Source organism: Spermophilus citellus, assembly GCF_964194105.1.
Source record: "Spermophilus citellus genome assembly, chromosome: 1".
Taxonomy (NCBI): Eukaryota; Metazoa; Chordata; class Mammalia; order Rodentia; family Sciuridae; genus Spermophilus; species Spermophilus citellus.
The window spans coordinates 39,244,528-39,264,116 of NC_138182.1; the positions used below are offsets into that span (position 1 = coordinate 39,244,528).

Sequence of the window (19,589 nt, forward strand, 5' to 3'; positions counted from 1 at the left end):
AGAGGAGAGAGAGGGGAGAGAGAGTGTAGAGAGAGAGGAGAGAGAGGGGAGAGGGGGGAGAGAGGAGAGAGTGAGGAAAGACAGAGGAGAGAGAGAAGAGAGAGAAAAGAGAGAGGAGAGAGAGGAGAGAGAGAGAGGAGGGAGGGGGAGAGAGGAGAGAGGAGATATACATATACATACATTGCAGGCTAACTTGTAGCTTAGTGCTTGCTTAGCATGCATGAAGTCCTCTGGGATCAATGAGATAGGAGAGAGAGAAGAGAGACAGAGAGAGAGAGGAGAGACAGAGAGAGGAGAGAGAGAGAGAGAGAGGAGAGGCAGAGGAGAGATAGGAGAGAGAGAGAAGATAGAGGATAGAGAGGAGATATACATATACATATATTGCAAGCTAACTTGTAGCTTAGTGCTTGCTCAGCATGCATGAAATCCTCTGGGCTCAATGAGAGAGGAGAGAGGTGTGAGAGAGGAGAGAGAGAGGAGAGACAGGAGAGAGAGGAGAGAGAGAGGAGAGAAGAGACAGAGGAGATATACATATACATATATTGCAGGCTAACTTGTAGTTTTGTGCTTGCTTAGTAATGCATGAAGTCCTCTTGGCTCAATAAGAGAGGAGAGAGAGGTGGGAGAGAGAGAGAGAGAAGAGAGAAAGAGGAGACAGAGAGGAAAGAGAGGAAAGAGAGGAGAGAGAGAGGAGAGAGAGGAGATATACATACATTGCAGGCTATCTTGTAGCTTATTGCTTGCTTAGCATGCATGAAGTCCTCTGGCTCAATGAGAGAGGAGAGAGAGGAGATATACATATATTGCAGGCTAATATGTAGGTTAGTGCTTGCTTAACATTCATGAAGTCCTCTGGGCTCAATGAGAGAGGAGAGTAGAGAGAGAGGAGAGAGAGAGGGGGGAGAGAGGAGACAGAGAGGGGAGAGAGATAGGAGAGAGAGTGAGGAGAGAGTGGAGGAGAGTGTGAGGAGAGACAGAGGAGAGAGGAGAGAGAGAAGAGAGAGGAGATATACATATACATATATTATAGGCTAACTTATAGCTTAGTGCTTGCTTAACATGCATGAAGTCCTCTGGGCTCAATGAGAGAGGAGACAGAGGAGACAAAAGAGAGAGAGAGGAGAGAGAGAGGAGATATACATATATTGCAGCTAAGTTTTAGCTTATTGCTTGCTTAGCATTCATGAAGTCATCAGGGCTCAATCCCCAGTACCTCCACAAATGACACTATCTCTTGACTGGAAATGTAAGAAATTACTTTGCTTTAGAGTAGTAGTATAGCACACATAAAGAAGGCACTTTTGAGGTGTGAAGTATTCAATCTATAGTAGTATAGAGGTACATGGTTTCAGAACAAAACATCTCAATAACTTTTAAAAATAACTAAATGTCCAATTTCTTTTCTTTCTTTTTTTTTTTTTTTTTTGGTGTGTGTGTGGTGCTGAGGATTGAACTGAGGACTTCATGCATGTGAAGCAAGTACTATACTTCAGAGTACATCCCCAGTCTTGTCCAATTTCTTTTGAAAAGGTCTTTTATGTTAACTTTAATTAAACGAAGCAAAACTATGTTTATTTACAGGTAAGATTACATAAAAGAGCCAGTATTTCTGATGCTTGGCAACCTATTACCTTACTCAAAAATTGTAAGCATCTTTTCCTTGAGAAATAATCCTTTCAACATTGAAAACAAATATAAGGAAAGCAACTAAAATCAGCAAAAATTAAATTCATTTTACACTGTTTCAAGGTAACAAAAATACCTAAGATGTTAGGCATAATTTATAAACTGTTAGAATTAATAAATAAAATTATTTAAGGGGCTGGGATATAGTTCAGTTAATAGAGTGCTTGCGAAGCATGCACAAGGCCCTGGGTTCAATCCCATGCAACACACACACACACACAACACACACACACACACACACACAAATTATTTAAAATTAATAGGCTATAAGTAAAGAAGGGACATAATGATAACTGCTTAGAAGGGTCATTTGAATAGCTACTGGGAGGATTAATGAAAACAGATCCCAAACTAGTTACCAAAAAATATATATTTTCCTTAAACAAAACAACAAACCTTCAAATTTAGCAAAGAAGGCAGAATCTTAATAAGGAATGCAGTAGAGATCTCAGAGTACCAAGCTCCACTGGGAAAGTTACCTTTCCCAAAGGTAACTTTGGGAAATTAGGGTAGCCATCACTAAGTGGCCTCGGGAGGAGTTTTGTTTTCCTGTTAACATTCTGTCCTGATAACGTACCATACAAGAAGGCTATTTTTAATTCCTCATAGCACAATTCAGACAAGGTGTCAAGATTTGAAACAAATTCACTGTGAGAAGAAAAAAGGGATAACAGGTGGTACTTAAAGGGCAGGTAGAGTCATGGCACAAAGGGTCTTAGGTGCCATGCTAAGCAACTTTACTTTCATGTGGAAGGCTATGCAAGAGTTATAAGCATCTTATGATGTATTTAGATATGTTTCTTTTAAAAAAATATTGCACAGATGGCAGAGGGAGAAGAATAGTTTCCATCTTTCTGTCTCAGGCAACATTATGGAAGATAATACTAATCATTGGGATAGAAAATGAAGGTAGAGGGGGTGCTGGGGTTGTGGCTCAATGGTAGAGCACTCGCCTAGCACATGGGAGGCCCTGGGGTCCATCCTCAGCACATGAATGAATGAATGAATGAATGAATGAATAAATAGTATTGTGTCCAATCACACTAAAAAAAAAAAAAAGACAAGAAAATGAAGCTAGAGGGATAAGTAAGATATTCAAGGAGGGATAGGCTCCTTATGCATTCAAGGTGTGCAGGCTGTAAAGTAAGATCTGATTCAGAAATACAATTTTGTAGCCCACAGCATGAACATTCTTGCTGAAGTCATAGGGCAGGTTTAATTCTTCATGGAGAACATGTTAAGAAGTGTCTCCTGTAGAATACCAACATGTAGGAAATGAATAGGAAAAGGAACCATGATGTTTGAGAAGATAGAAGGGAAACTCAGGGGAGTAGTATCTAAGGAATCAAGGAAAGAACAGGAATAGTGATTAACAAAATATTGTTTTTCCAGATGTCATTGGGATTAAATCCAGCATTGCCATTTATTAGCTATGTGACCACATCTGTAAAATGGATACAAAAAATAGCCAGTATTTCAAAGAGCTGATGTGCAGATCAGAACATGGCAACTGGCAAGAGATTATTGTACACTTTTAAACAAAAAGTATAGTCTTCGGCAAAAGGAGTTAAGCTTTCCATTATGAACTTTTAGAGGTCATTTAGCCTAGGGAGAAAAATATTTTATGAAGTAGATCTTTCCTAGAGTCCCTAAATCATTAAGGTTTTCACTGATATAAGCAGCAGCACCACCACCACCACCAACAACAAAACACTGTTTTTAGGCAAAACTACTGTTCAAAGCACTTAAAATTGATTATTGTTATTATGCTTCCTTTCATAAATACAAGTCAGTCATCCAATCTAGGAATTTATCTTGTTAGAAGTGGACATCTAGATGGGAAAGATTTTAAAAGTATTTTAAAACAACTTTTTAAAAAAAATAGTATATATACACAATAGAATACTATTTAGCCATAAAGGATAAAATCCTGTCATTTAGGACAATATATGGGTGGAAATGGAGGATATTATGTTACGTGAAATAAGTCAGGCCGAGAAAGAGAAGTTCTACACAATCTCACTCAATATGGCACCTAAGAAACATGTCTCCCTCTCCACATAAACACACTTTCTATCTCCTTCCTTTGTTGTTCTTTTTTAAGTTTTTGTTTTTTGTAGTACTGGAGATTAAACCCAGAGTCTTGCACATGCTGGGTAAGCACTCTACTACTGAACTACATTCCCAGCCCTTTTTATTTTATTTTTTAAATTTTGAAATAGGATCTTTCTAAGTTGCTGAGGCTGACCTTGAGTTTGCAATCCTCCTACCTCAACCTCCCGAGTAGCTAGGATTTCAAAATTTCAAATTAAAAAAATTACAAATCTCAAAAATTGAGAGTAGAATAGTGTTTACTAGAGTCTGGGGAGACTAGGGAGGAAAAAAAGGAAGAGAAATATTTGTTTAATGTACTAAGTTGCAATTAGAGTGGAGAAATAAATTTTGGTGGTCTACTGCACAGAGTAGGGTGACTATAGACAATGATAACACACTGTACATTTCAAAAGTGCTAGAAAAAGCTTTGAATGTTTTCACCACATATGACAAATGTTTGAAAAGATACATACCCAAATTTCAACATTAAACAATGTATACACGTATTGAAACATCACAGCATACTCTACAAATATGTACCTTTTATGTTCATTAAAAAATTAACTAGAAGGGGAGGGAGTATGGGGGCAAGAAAGAAGATGGAAGGCGATGGATGTCATTACCCTAGGTACATGTATGATTGCACATATGGTGTGGTGCTACACCATGTACAACCAGAGAAATTAAAAGTTGTGCTGCATTTGTGTACAATGAAATAAAATGCATTCTGATGTCATATATACCTAACTAGAATAAATAAATAAATTTAATAAAAATAGAAAGAATTAAATAGAGACAGGTATGGTGGCACACACCTATAATCCCAGCGGCTGGGGAGGTTGAGGCAGGAGGATTGCCACGTTTGAAGCCAGCCTCGTAACTTAGTGAATCCCATGGCAACTCAGACCTCAAAATAATAAAAGAAAAAGGACTGGGGATGTGGTTCAGTGGTTAAGAGCCCCTGAATTCAATCCCTGGCACCAACCCCTGCAAAAAAATTAACTAGGTTTGGAGTTGTAATTCAGAAGTAGAATGCTTGTCTATTGTGCACAAGACCCTGTGTTCAATTCCCAGCACGCACACACACACATGCACGCACAAAAGAAAAAATAAAAAAGTAAATTAATTGGGCTGTGGGTATATCTCAGTGGTGGAATACTTGTCTGGCACTTTCAAGGCCCTGGCTTGATCCTTAGTACCATACGTACAAAACAAAAAAATCAACCAATTAAGTTAAAAGTCATGCTAAAAAAATAAAATAAAAATACCTTTTAATAATTAGCATTAAAATCTTCTATAGGAACCAGGAAAGTGATACAACCCTATAATCCCAGCTACTCAGAAGGCTGAGGCAGGAGGATCGCAAACTCAAGGTCAGTCTCAGCAACTTAGAAAAATATATTTCAAAATTTAAAAAATAAAATAAAAAGGGCTGGGAATGTAGTTCAGTTGTGGGAGTGCTTGCCCAGCATGTGCAAGACTCTGGGTTTAATCTCCAGTACTACAAAAAACAAAAAATTAAGAGAACAATGAAGGAAGGAGATAGAAAGTGTGCCTATGTGGTGGGGGTAGACATGTTTCTGGAGGCCAGGGCTGCACTTCAGAGCACTTGCCCAGCACTCAGAGGCTTTGAGTTCCAACCCCAGCACTGCAAAAACAAACACACACACACCCTTCTGGAATCATATACAATTCCATCCTGAACTGAAGAGAAGTGGTGATGCTAAAAGACAGTATTTGGGACTTATTAAATTTGGTTTTTAGTGACTATTATTTAAAACTTCTTAGAAATGCCAATATGTTATTACTAAATTATTCTGATAGGAAATACTTAAAACAAAATTACCTAAGAAGTATCATATTAACTCGTTAATCTTAGAATTAATAAAGAAGACAATAGCAATATAATTTAAGGAAACAGACTGGGAGTATAGTTCAGCTCCTGCTGATATATAAGGCTATAGATTGGATCCCAGCACCACCACCCTTGAATTAATTTGAGAAAACAAAGTCAATCAAATACAACATTCACTCCTATGTGAAATAAATGTCACTAAGCAAATCATATTTATTTGCTCTAGGTTTTAAAAAATATTGTTCCTATATCTTTGTTATCTCATACTGTTTAGCTTTAATTCTCATTAAAATAGCACTTGTTCTTCATGTCTCTCTGATCATTCTTCTGTCTTCTTGCTATGTAAACCTTTAATATTGAGCAAGAAGAGGTACCAAACTTTCTGATGACTCAAACTAATAAATCCAATTAACATCTTCTGTGCACCCTGACACTAAATGAATAGTCCTAAAAAGAAACATCACAGTGTCTTTGATTTCAACTGTAGCCTATGTGGATGACAACTACAATGGGGACAATTTTAGTTTCTTGCTGTTGATCTTATTTGTATATTGTATGCATTCTCAGAGTTACAATCCTGGAAATATTTGAATATAATTCACTATAAATACTTAACAAAAAATACAGGAGTAGATACTTGAAGACTAATTTTGCTACTTGTCTTCAGAATTGAAGGATACCATCTGATAACTATTCTCAGTAGTTATCATGCTAGTACATGCTAGTACCAAACATGCTAGTACTTTCCTATATAATTAGGTACAAGAAAATAACCATAAAGCAAGAAGTATAACAGCTTTGTAAATTATGTAGTTATACTATATGTCTCCCAAACTCAAAGACAGTCTTTGTAAAAGGGTAATATTCATGAATCATATTGATGTGAATTCATTTACTAGATGAATATTTATGGAACACTTACTAAATACACTGATAATGATCTCAGGTCACAGAAACATACATTATTCTAGACCTAGAGGATATCAAAAACCACAGAGCTGGGCATGGTGGCGCACACCTGTAATCCCAGCTGCTTGGGAGACTGAGTCAGGAGTATCAGGAGTTCAAAGCCATCCTCAAAAAAACAAAACAAAACAAAAAAAACACATTGTGTTCTATTGTTACAAATATATTTTAATATGTGGCTTTAAAATTCTTTTTTTTTCTTTTTTTTTTTTTGGTACCAGGGATTGAACCCAGGGGCACTTGACCACTGAACCACAACCCCAGCCCTATTTTGTGTCTTAGAGACAGGGTCTCACTGAGTTGCTAAGTGCCTCACGGTTGCTGAGGCTAGCTTTAAACTCACGATACTCCTGACTCAGCCTCCTGAGCAGCTGGGATTACAGGCATGTGCCACCGCCTGGCAGTGCATAGAATTTTAAGATAATAATGAACTTTAATGTATGCAAATTTTAGAAAATTCATTTAGGAGGTCAGGGATTCCAGTAAGGAATGTAGTCTATGAAGACAATCTAATTGTAATAACAAATATACCACACTAAATAGCTGGGTAGAAAAGGTGCTGAACTTGGAATAGGTTTACAATTCCGATAAATCTACACATATACACTGGAATTGGTCAGTTAAATAAATAGATAGCAGACAGTGGGTACCAAGTTTCTTACTACTGGAGTAGGAATTTATAGATTAGCAAGGTTAGGAGACTAGAATGATACATGTGGTAATGGACTAGAGTTGAAAATAATATACTTTTATGTTTAGGTTAATATACATGTAGCTATAAATGTTTAGATACATGTGTATATGTACATATCTGATAATGCATGTCAGGTGAGAAAGTCTATAAACAAGGACACATACAACGAATATACTTATGCCCAAATATTGATTTCTAGTACCATTGTCCAATAAAAGGAACCATTCAAGGAACAGCTAATTCTAGGACTGTTTTAAGAAATATACAAGGTGAGCATGGAACATCTTCTAGTGACAGAAAATTAAAAAGTGCTATAAAACAAAAATAAGTAAAAAATATCTACACTGATGGGGATAAGTCAAAGGACATAAGGGCTATCTTAAACAGTTCCCAAGGGCCAAACCTTGGGCAACTTGAGGAAGAAAATACATAAATTAGTTCTGAATTGTAACCCAAATGTAAAATAAGCACCCATCAGTCCATTTATAAATAAATGATTACTTGAACAAATAAATGGGGGAAAAAAGACAAAAATTTCTCTTGCAAGAGAATTCCAATTTGTTCACACAGATATTTTCCTCTCAACCTGGGGGAGCATAAATCCTTACTTCATAAGTGTGGGCTGCACATATTGATTTACTTCCAAAGAGTACGGTAGGGGATGGGGGGGGGGGGAATGACTTTTTAGTAGAGAAACCTAGCAACACACCTAAATTAGCCAAGTAATCAAGCTCAATATCAACAGAGAGAAATCATGTTCAAAGCATGTACCCTTGTTGTGATGTGTTGAAAATGGCACTTTATCTCTGTAATCTTACTCCTCCAAATCACAGTCTAATCATAAGAAAAACATCAGACAATAATTACAAAAGAGGGGCATCAAATAAAAGTATCTGGATACAAAATCAATAACAAGAATAATCTGAGAAACTACCATAGCCAAAAGGAGCCAAAGACATGAAAAGGAAATAAAATGTGGTATAATGAATGGAATCTTGGAGTGGAAAAAGAGGTTACATAAATACTGAATAGACTATGGAGTTTATTTAATAATAATGTATCAATATTGGCTTATTAATCATAACATTTATCATCTAAATGAAAGATGTTAATCATAGGTGAAACTGGGTACTGGATGTATGGGAACTCTCTCAACCATCTTCTTGATTTTTCTGTAAAACTAAGAACATCTTAAAAGTAAAGTGTATTTTAAAATAACATTAGAGTTCTGATTTACAATTCCTGATTAGCAATTAGGTATAAAGGCAATCAAAACTGGTAGCTACCTGAGAAAAAAGTCCTTAATGTCCTCTAATTCAGAAAAGCCAATTAATGAAAAACCTTGAAAACTCCACAATTTGTCTATAAACTTTGAAGTTTAACAACAAGTTCTTCAAACCTACCATTTTTTTCTTCCATCTTTTGAAGTTGTTTGTTAATATAAAATTCTTCAAAATTAAGTTATCAAAAGATTGATATCAATCACTTTGATTGGAGAATATTCCTGAAATCCAATTGTAGTCTTTATGAAATCTGTAGTCTTCACAACATTATGCCATGTTTAACCCAATATTCTTTGATATTTGAATTTTCAAATAGAAACTGGTTGAAGAAACTGTCATAAATGACCACTAGTCCAACCAAAAGACAGGTCCATGCATCTTCATTGAGTGAATATATATAGTTGTATCAGATCATTGACAATATCTTTTTAAAGATAAAAACCAACTCCATCTTTTGGTCCTCAAAGTACATGAAACATTCTGTAACAAAAACAATAAAGAATGGTATATGTTTATTTTTTTGATTTTTATTTTTTTTAATTTTTATTGTTGGTTGTTCAAAACATTACTTAGTTCTTGACATATCATATTTCACATTTTGATTCAAGTGGATTATGAACTCCCATTTTTACTGGTATATATTTATAAAGAACAAAACACACAGGGAAAAAAGATAGTTTTAACAACAGCTCTTTTAAAACAGCATAAACTATTACAAAATGTATAAATTACCAAAATTAGGAAAATTAGTGAGCATCACCCATGATATTATCACCCATATATAATATGGCCATTAACGTTTTATTACATTAATAACCAGCAAACTATTCCCATTTTATACTTTGTAAAAATGTTTAAAACAGGGATAATGATGCTAACTACCTTATAGGTTACTGTATGGATAAGACTTAATAATCACTTAGAATAGTGCCTGACAGAAGTGAAGGATTCAGTTAATACTAGCAATTATTACTATCCTCTCAGTATGTAATTTTTAAAAGTATAGAGTATAGAATTTTTATACTTTTTCACTAGTAACATCATGCACCCTCCCACATCATTAATATTTTTACATGACTCAATGGTTATATACTTCGGTCAATAATCCACACATTAAAGTATGTTAAGAGTCAGATGCAATGGTGCACATCTATAATCCAGCTACTTGGGAGGCTGAGGCAGAAGGATTACAAATTTGAGGCCAAACTGGGCAACTTAGCAAGACCCTGTCTTAAAATTAAAAAAAAAAAGGGGGGGGGCGGGGGGCTTGGGAGGTAGCTTAGTGGTAGAATGCCCGAGTTCAATTCCTAGAATAAACAAAACAAAAACCAAATCCAGGGCTGAGGTTGTAACTCAAAGGTAGAGCACTTGCCTACCATTTGTGAGATCCTGGATTCAATCCCCAATACTGGGGGGAAAATATAGGATTTTAGTAATTAAATTTTAATAAATTATTAATTACTAATGTAAATAAACCTCTATTTCAGACATGGAAACATTTTTAGATTATTATTTTCCAGTATAACAAATAATGCTGGAACAATATATTTATGAGTATCTGATTATTTCCTTAGGATATATACCTAGTGGTAGAACTAATAGATCAAAAAGGAATCAGGGCTGGAATTGTGGCTTAGAGGTAGATTGCTTGCCTCGCATGTGTGTGGCACTGGGTTTGATCCTCAGTATCATATAAAGTAAAGACATTGTGTCCGCCTGTAACTAAAAAATAAATATTAAAAAAGAATGGAATCAAAAGTTGTATCATCAAAACATTAGTTAACATCTTGAGAATCACCAAGAATTTTAATAAATTATTCTGTCACTTCCATAAATCATAAAAATATTGGAAGACTTTAAAACATATATAGAGGTGTGTGAGTGTGTGTGTGTGTATTAGATAGACAGTCATGCTGAAAACAAAGGAACTCTCCATAGACCAAGTCTATGAGGCCTCTCTGGGGAAAGGAAACAGATGAGAAGCTGCAGGGATAATGGCAACCATTCACAACACAAGAAGATGCACAAGAAACTTCTCAGGACACATAAGTGCTCAAGTAAGAATCTTCAAACATCTGAAGAAGGCTATCCCATAAAAATGAGACTTCACAAGCTCATTATACAAGAATTAATACAGAACACTGAAAATAGTTTTAAAACAAATGTGATTATATTTAATATCCTCAAAGAACTAAAGAAGAAAACCTCGTCCATGAATTAACATACAGTTTTGAAAACTAACCAATTAGAAATCTGAGACACAAAAACAATTGCTAAAACAAATTTAATAGATGGCTGAATAAGAGAACAGACTCACATGAACAGCTAATTAGTAATCTGAAAGACTGAACTGAGCAGTTTATGGAGAACCCAGAGCAAAGAAACAAGAGGAAATACAAAACAGAGAGAATGTACATGAGACAATATTGACTAAGAAATTCTCAGAACTGAAATACAAATAGGACCACCGAGTCCACTGAGTGCTAACTACGACACAATCTGTAATATAAACCAGTAAACAATCTGTGGTAAGTTTTAGAATATACATAATAAAGGCAGTATTAGAAATTTTAAGAAAAATCTACATTATCTAAAAGGAACATGTATAAGATTGGTAATGAGACTTCTCGCCAGATAAACCAAATACAAAATGTTAAAGGAAAGTAGGTATGAACTCATAATTCTATTTCTAGCCAAGATCTCTGATACCAAAAGGAGTTTTCAACAAATTCCAAAAGAATTATGTGACATAGATCTGTCACTGAATATAAGTAAAAATCAAAATTAACAACATTAAGTTAAGCTCTACCTTACACTATTCTCTTGAAATTTATAAAAAACATGTCTACGGCCATACCACCTGAACGTGCCCGATCTCGTCTGAAATTTATAAAAAACAAATTTCCAGGGCTGGGGATGTGGCTCAAGCGGTAGTGCGCTCGCCTGGCATGCGTGTGGCCCGGGTTCGATCCTCAGCACCACATACAAACAAAGATGTTGTGCCCGCCGAGAACTAAAAAATAAATATTAAAGTTCTCTCTCTCTCTCTCTCTCTTAAAAAAAAAAAAAAAATTCCAAATAACCTATTGTTTACAGAGGACAGCAAAGCTTTAAAAAATATCAATATTCAAAAAATTTTAAATATTGAGATCAGCTGAAATAATACATATCAAACCTGAAGAAAGGGTTCTGTCAGAACAACATACAGAGAAATAGTTAAGCCTTAAATGAGTTTTTTCACTAGAAAATGAGAAAATTAAAATTATTCACATAATAATTAAATTGAAGCTGAGAAAAGAGAAACAAAATAAACAATAAATGAAAGATATATCTGTGTATACACTAAAAAGATTTTTAAATACGTTAAAGTTCAAATAACATTATAGCAATACACATGTGAACTGAAATTTTCGAGGAAAATATAAAATACCAAATGGGCTCAAGCCAGGCAAAATAGTGCACACGTGTAATCCCAATAGCTCAGGAGGCTGAGGCAGGAAGATCATGAGTTCAAAGCAAGCCACAGCAATTTAGCGAGGCCCTCAGCAATTTAGCAAGACCCTGTCTCAAATTATAAAATATAAAAAAGGGCAAGGATGTGGCTCAGTGATTAAGAACCCCTGGATTCAATTCCTGGTACCAAGAAACAAACAAACAAACAAACAATAAAAGCCCCACAAAACAATCCAAATGGGCTCAAGAAGTAAAATACCATCTAGATAAATAAGCATAAAAAGAAATGAAAACAATAAAGATCTTGGGCTGTGGGCATAGTAAAACAACAATTCAAACAAACAAACAAACAAAATAACCAATAAAGATCTAACCAGAGTTGCAGGCCACACAGTCCCATCCCCTCATTCCCAATATAGCAGGTCCATGAAGTTGTAGATGAACTGTACAAAGCTTTCAAGGAATGCAATTTTCTATTCTATACAAACTGTTTCAAAGTAGGAAAGATACAGGAAGATATTCAACTCTTTTTATGAAATTAGTATAATCTGAATTGTAGGAAAAAAACTCAAGGCCAAAATCACTTCCGGGTATAAATTTAAAAATGTTAAATAAAGGTATCCAGCGGTATAGTAAGATTAGAGTAAGACTCAGGAATACTCAAGAATTTTAACACTGGAAAAGTTATCAGTTCAAATTCTTACATTAACAGATAAATGGAGGAAAACTGTGGTCTTAGATGAAAAACAAAGGAAAAATTTTCAACAAAAATTAATCACTTTGAAGCCTGGCATGGTGGCACATGACTGTAATCCCATGCACTCAGGAGGATTTCAAGTCTGAGGCCAGCCTCAGCAATTTAATTAGACCTTGCCTCAAAACAGAAAAATGAAAAGAACTAGGGGCATAGTACAATGGTAGAACAACCCTGGTTTCAGTCCTAGTACATGGCAAGGAAGTGGAGATAGGGAGTCAATCACTTGGGGGGAGTGAGGGTGCTTAGCAAACTAGGAATAAAAGAGAACCTCCTTAATTTGATATAGACTATCAAAACCTGGTAGAAAAACTTTTTAAAAAATTATATAGGATATCAATCAGGTGTGATAATGCATGCCTGCAGTCCCAGCTACTTGGCAGGCTAAGTCAGGATCACATAAACTGGCCAGCATGGGTAACACAACAAGACCCCTGCTTGTTTAAAAAAGCATGGGTAATACAACAAGACTCTTCTCTGGTTAAAAAAAAAAAAAAAAAAAGTGGGCTGGGGGTGTGGCTCAAGCGGTAGCTCAATCGCCTGGCAGGCGTCCAGCCCGGTTAGATCCTCAGCACCACATACAAACAAGGATGTTGTGTCCCCGGAAAACTAAAAAAATAAATAAATAAAATAAAAATTCTCTCATATTAAAAAAAAAAGTACACAGTGTTCAGGACATATAAAGAATTCCTTAAATCATTAAGGTGATCCTATAGAAAATCAGGTAGTTTTAAAAATATAGTAATTGATATAAATTATATAAGTTAATAAACATGAACAGCTATTCCAACATTAAGTTAGAGAATGAAAATTAAGAGTCATTTTTAGTCTTCAGATGTGCAAAAATTAAGATATTATTTGGGGGTTGGTCTAGACTGTAGGGAAACTAAACTCTCAAACTATTGTTGAATGGGTAAATTAGTAAAGACATTTTGGAGCAAACTTGGTAGGACCTACTAAAACTGTTCATAACTTAAAACCAAATAATTACATTTTTAGGTGTATATCCTTCAGAAATAAAACATGTGCATAACAAAACACAAAGACATTCCCTGCAGCAATGTTAATGTGAAAAACTGCAAACAATCTAAAGTCCATTAAGAGAACAAAGCACAGATCAAACAAAATAGAATTTAATGTGAAAACCACTAAAAGAGGCAGAAAGATTTCACATTAACAGGACACCTCAGACTTCTGGAGTACTACGCAACAGGTATAATAAATGATTTCTAAATAACATGAACAATGAATAACGTGTATGTGCGGCAAAAACATTTTGGAGAGAAGAAATAAGTTGCAGAATGATTCCATTAAATACATATATGTGACTTCAGAGACTAAACTACATATAAAAAGATTTGAAGGCTCTGTACCAGTCTTAAGTGCGATGAAGGGCAGGGGAGTAAAAGCATTCAGGGATTCTGGATCTAGCTCTGTTAAGGTTCTAATTTTGTCAAGGGAGAATGTAAAAGTGTACTCAAGTGTACCATTTTCAGAAAGGAATCATCTATTTTAGTGTGTTACTGCACTGCCTTCTAGAAAGGGCCTAGCAACTTATATTTCCACCTAAGTACACTAGGAGCTTTAAAAAAAAAAAAAAAGCTATCTCCAGTGCAGTTCACACCTTCCTAAAATTTGAAGATAAGTCAATTTACAAAACCCTCACTGAAAAATATTAGCAAGATGCAGGAAATCATAAACAAAAAAATTAAATCACTCACAAATTTATCCTCCAGAGAAAGACGATGCTAATATTTCAGGATAACTGGGATTTTAAAATTTGTTCCTTTTTTTCCTTGTCATTTTTTCATTTTTGAAGAAAAATTAAGTCGGTCTCTTTTGCTTCAATGTATAGCTCCTTTCCGTTTTTAAAAGGATAACACAATGTGACCATTCCTCTTGGTTCCCTATTTTAATTATGAGGATGGTAAAGACATTTGAGTATAAATCACGTGTTGAGAACGTTTCTTTTCTTTTCTTTTTCGGATGAGGAAGCTTAGGATGTCACATTGTAAGTGGCACATAATTAGGGAACCAGACAGCCTGGTATCAAGAGCCCATGTTTTGTTTACTCTACCGCCTCAAAGTTAGCCCTCTTTGCTTGGGCTCCTTCCTTCATATATGCAGAACTCACTGCAGATTTGATTTCCACACGGTAAAGAGCGGCAAATTAAATACTGTTCTGTGCTGTTTTTATTTATTATGGCTACTGAAATCAGGAGCTCCTAGGATCTAATATAAACTCCGGGGTATTGGATAAAATGACTTCACTTACTTAAGGCTGTGTCATCTTACCTGGGAAATGGGTCAGTAGTTAATCCTTCAAGTTCTGCTTCTGGATTTTATACTGTAGATCATTTCCTATGGCCCCTTTTAGATCCTCGGGTTCCCAGCTGAACGGGAATCACCTCTCATTAAGTTGTGCACCGTAAGATAGAATGAAATAGGGGTTGAGAACTCAAAGCAACCGCTGTCCCTTCTCCAGTCCGGGACTGCACGTGGGTGCAAAGGAAAGGGAGAGTGCACGGGCTGGCGTGCAACCTCTGCTCACGCGGCGGAGGGCTCCAGGACGTTTTTTGCAGGAACCATCAGGGAGCTACCCATTGCCGTGCCACAGCTACACCGACTCCTCTGCGTTTTCCAAGCCGCCCGCCAAACCGGAGGGTGGCGCACCGCCTGCTCCGTTAGCTAGGCTGGATTCGCCTGCGGATCAGGTTCTTCAATTTCTCGTCGCGGAGACTACGCGGCTTCAGGTGCCCTATGGCCAGGAAGTACTTCACCATTTATTACACTTCACCTCCGCCCGGGAGGGGCAAGCGCGCAATCCAAGCCACGCTACAGCGATCACTAACTGGGAGGAGTCGGAAACCAAAAGCATTCCACCACCTGGCTCAGAGCCCATTGGTCGCACTCCCCACCGGGTCTACACCTCAGCAGCTTCGCTAGCTGACCACACCGGCTAAGCGGCAGCTTCCCGAGCGCGCCGCCTCCTGATTGGCTGCCAGAGCTCTGGTCTTGTCTCGCGCTTCCTGGACGGGCCAATGGAGTTACCCTAGTCTAAAGGCCAGGATCGCTGGAGTGGTGGCGCAGCTGTTTCCTTCGGTATGTGTCAGGCTGCCATCTTGTGTGTGGCTAGAAATGGGCTTTGCGGTGGTTGCAGCTGTCCTTGTAGAAGAGTTCTGGGGGAAGAGACGGGAGAGAGGAGGGACCTGAGGGAAGAAACTTGGCGCCTTCTTTCTTGAAAGCACAGGTTTCTTGAATCGAGTTTCATCCTGGGCTAGGGGAAGTGAGCGTGGTGGTGGCTGTGGTGATACCAAGCTTTGGTTTGTTGGTCGTTGTTGGGTTTAGTGGGGTTGTCGTGCCTCTACTTTGAATTCTTGGTTTCCGAGAGCTGTTTCTCAGCAGTCTGATCAGAAAAGATTCTGACCGTTCGACCCCCTTTATTGGTAAAGGAGGCTGGCTGATGGACTGCAGGATTCAGAAACCAAAAAGGCTGCTAATGGAAGGGGAAAGAGGGAGATGCCTCACCAGCTGTTTTCAAATTCGAAAAAGAACCCTTCATTTTTTTTGTCGTTTGCCTCAATGGCTGCTAAACCGCTGTTCTTAAGAGTTGCTATTTGTCTGAGGCCGTCCTTTGTATTAGGGAAAGTCAGGTTCTGCGTTTACATAAAAATTGATTAGCGTGCAACCAGCATTCCTGCAGCCTTTTTGTTTTGTTTTGTTTAAGCTAAAAGTGGTAGTCTTTGCAGTAACAGGGAAACTGAAAGAAGAATTTTTTCAAATCTTTATTTCCCCGGTTTCAGGGTGTTCTTGAGTTATAAATCTTTGCATTTGCTGTGCCATGCTTGGTTGCTTAGTCATGGAGCAGGAGGAGGCATTTGTAGGGGAAAGCACCTTCTGAGTTCTTTGGGGTTGGGAGGGGAAAAAAAAGGAGAATTACCTCGTTTTCTTTCTTTTTTTTTTTTTTTTTAAGTTTTTACGTAGAGAAAACACCTGGTATTTTCGTTTGAGGAAAAAAAAAATTATTGGATATGAACCAAGCCGACAAAAGAGCAATATTTTTGTGATTAACTTTAGCTGTTTAACGTGCATGAAAAGAAAGTGGAGAAAGTTATCTGCTTCCAGTTTATTGTTCAGTTATTCAAGGTTAACTGATGACCCCATTAAGTCTACAGTACATGATGTAGGCATTTTGCAGGAACAACAACAACAAAAAAAGTAGTTGACACTCTAAATTAATTTTGTGTTTGAATTCATGAACCTTATAAAACCTAAGTTGCAATAATTCAAATATCAGTAATTTTGTGTCAATGGCTAAAGAACATGTTAACACATTAAGTCCCAAGTTTTCAATTCTGCAAACAATTGTTACAAAGTTATCATAAGTGGTATATTTGTCAAGCAATTTTAAGTTTTTTTTTTTAACTGTTCCACATCGGGAATAATGGAACAGAATGGGTTAATATTATATTATTATAAGTTAATATTATCAAGTTGGAGAAAAATGAATAAAAAACATCATAGGGGTTGGAGATGTACTTCAGTGATGCAACCACTACATGCTTAGCATGCTGGAGGTCTTGGATTCAATGCCTAGCAGCAAAAAAAAAAAAAAAAAAAAAAAAGGAAATGTAATCCAAAGTCAGCAAATGTATTCTAAAACATTGGTATCTCATTCACCTGTTGTGAATGCATATTAGACCATATATTGTTGAATAAAAAGTACAGTGATTGAGAAATATGGATATTCATTTTTTAAGCCTAATTGAAAAACAATTTTTTAACCTTTTTGGAAAACTTGACTTTCTGTTTGGACTAAATTTATTTGTAACTTCCACTTCACACATATAATATCAAGGACAAGTTTATGATCATTTTTCTGTTTCAGGATTTCACAATAATCTGAAGATCTTTAGAATTTTTTTTAATGGTGTTTTGTATGAGCTATGTTAAATGCTAAGTAAAATCAGTTTTCACTTAGATTTATAAGGTAGATATGATTTTCCAGTGCTATACCATTGAATGTACAAATTTAGATTTTCCCATTATCTAGTAAAGCACTATTTAGTTAAAAAAATTATAACACCTTTTAAGTGAATGTAGTGTAGTCTGACAGATTGTATATTACAATGTTTATGTGATTCAATATAATAAAGTCAATAAACTGCTTATGGAACCTGTTTTGAAAGTTTTGCCTTTGGCATTTTAATAATTATGAGTTAAGACTTTATGGTGATTATGAGCACTTCTCATGAGGGTTTGATCCCCAGCACTGCAAAAAAAAAAAAAAAAAGTAGACAAAAATACACTTAAATATATTCAATCACTGAAAAACCAAATTATGTACAATCATCATTTTTAAAAAATTGTTTATTTTGGTGTTAGGTATTGGTACTAAAAATGCAGCACACAGTATATACTACTGAGCTACACACCAGACTCTTAAAAATTATTTTTATTTATTTATCTCTTGATACTGGTGATTAAACCCAGAGGTACTTTATCACTGAGCTGCATTCTCAGCCTTAAAAAATATTGTAGAAGTCAAAATGACCACCGTAGTTTGTGATAATGGATAAAACTAAGTGAATGCCTGCATCATGAGGATTTCCGTCAATCACTGACTATTTTAGACAAACAGTGGAACATTTGGATTGTTTCACTTAATGGGAAAAATTTTAAAGTACTATGTATGTGGGCTTTTTTTTTTTTTCCTTTCAGTGCTGGGAATAAATCCAGAGCCCTGTATATGCTAGGCAATAACTTTACCACTGAGCTATATCCCAGCTATTTGGCTTTTTTTAAAGGATGGAGGGATCCTTTTCTAGGTAAACCTGTAATTTCTCCCCTTTGTAATCTCTAATCCTTAAATTATTATTTGAATGCAAATGAACCCAAGTCTATGGCAGATTTTCTCTCCAAACACTTCAGACATTTCTCATGGCCTTTTGATAGATCTACTCAATTTGTATACAACTCTTCCTATGTTCTCTATCCTGATTATTGGTCTAGGAATCTTCCATGTGGCTCAAATTTAAAACCAAATTCTTACTTCTCCCTTTTGCCCAACCGGATAACTCCAAAATACCTTTCCTATTCATCTTTCTGTTCTCACTGCCAGTGCTGAAATGAAGCCACTCTAAATTTTTACATTTTTTTTTTTTTTTAGTTGTCAATGGACCTTTTATTTTATTTATTTATATGCGGTGCTGATAATTGAACCCAATGCCTCACACATGCTAGGCAAGCACTCTGCCACTGAACTATAATCCCAGCCTTCTGTACATTTTATATGCCATTGTATTCTTGACAAAGCCAATATTCCTCAGCTTGGACTTTGTATTAGTTAATGTACAGGTTTGAGCCAGACACTGGAATAAAACTGTAATTCTGGCTCCTGGAGAGTCTTGAGATAGGATTACCAACCTGAGTTATTTAACAGGACCCTGGCTCAAAATTAAAAGGATTAGGAATGTAGCTCAGTGGTAGAGCTCCCTGTGTTCAATCCTCAGTACTGCAACTAATAAGCCAAGCAGATGGCACATGCCTGTGATCCTAGTGACTTTGAGAGCAACTCCAGCAATTTAGCGAAGCCCAGTCTCAAATAAAAAGGACTGGGGATGCAGCTCAGTGGTAAAGTACCCCTGGATATTCAATCCTGAGTATCAAAAAATAAAATAGTAATAATAGATATTTGGCTACTATGATAAACTAAAAAAGTAATTGTGACTGTTAAAGAATAAAGTTTAGCTGGGCCTATGCCTGTAATTCAAGCAGCTCAGGAGACTGAGGCAGCAGGATTGC

General features: G+C 36.3%; 2 protein-coding genes across 11 annotated transcripts in view; one reads left to right on the top strand and one right to left on the bottom strand.

Moving 5' to 3' along the window:
• LOC308655960 (histone-lysine N-methyltransferase SETDB2-like) overlaps positions 1–15,216 on the bottom strand; it is a 93,323-nt gene extending 78,107 nt beyond the window's left edge. For 6 of the 7 annotated variants that reach the window (XM_081306464.1, XM_081306459.1, XM_081306461.1 and 3 more), the window contains exons 1-2: positions 15,081–15,216; positions 8,699–9,058 (exon numbers count right to left, since the gene is read on the bottom strand). In XM_081306464.1, coding sequence (XP_081162590.1) covers positions 8,699–8,714 — 16 coding nt within the window. In that variant the 5' untranslated portion in view covers positions 8,715–9,058; positions 15,081–15,216. The remainder of the gene's footprint in view (positions 1–8,698; positions 9,059–15,080) is intronic. The other variant, XM_081306458.1, reaches the window with a different exon arrangement.
• A 538-nt stretch (positions 15,217–15,754) lies between these two features.
• The window catches only part of CAB39L (calcium binding protein 39 like), a 118,826-nt gene continuing 114,991 nt past the window's right edge, over positions 15,755–19,589 (top strand). For 3 of the 4 annotated variants that reach the window (XM_081306581.1, XM_081306578.1, XM_081306580.1), the window contains exon 1: positions 15,755–15,887. The gene's annotated coding sequence lies outside the window, so the exon portion shown is untranslated. Of the gene's footprint in view, positions 15,888–15,941; positions 16,036–19,589 lie in introns of those variants that run through there. The other variant, XM_081306579.1, reaches the window with a different exon arrangement.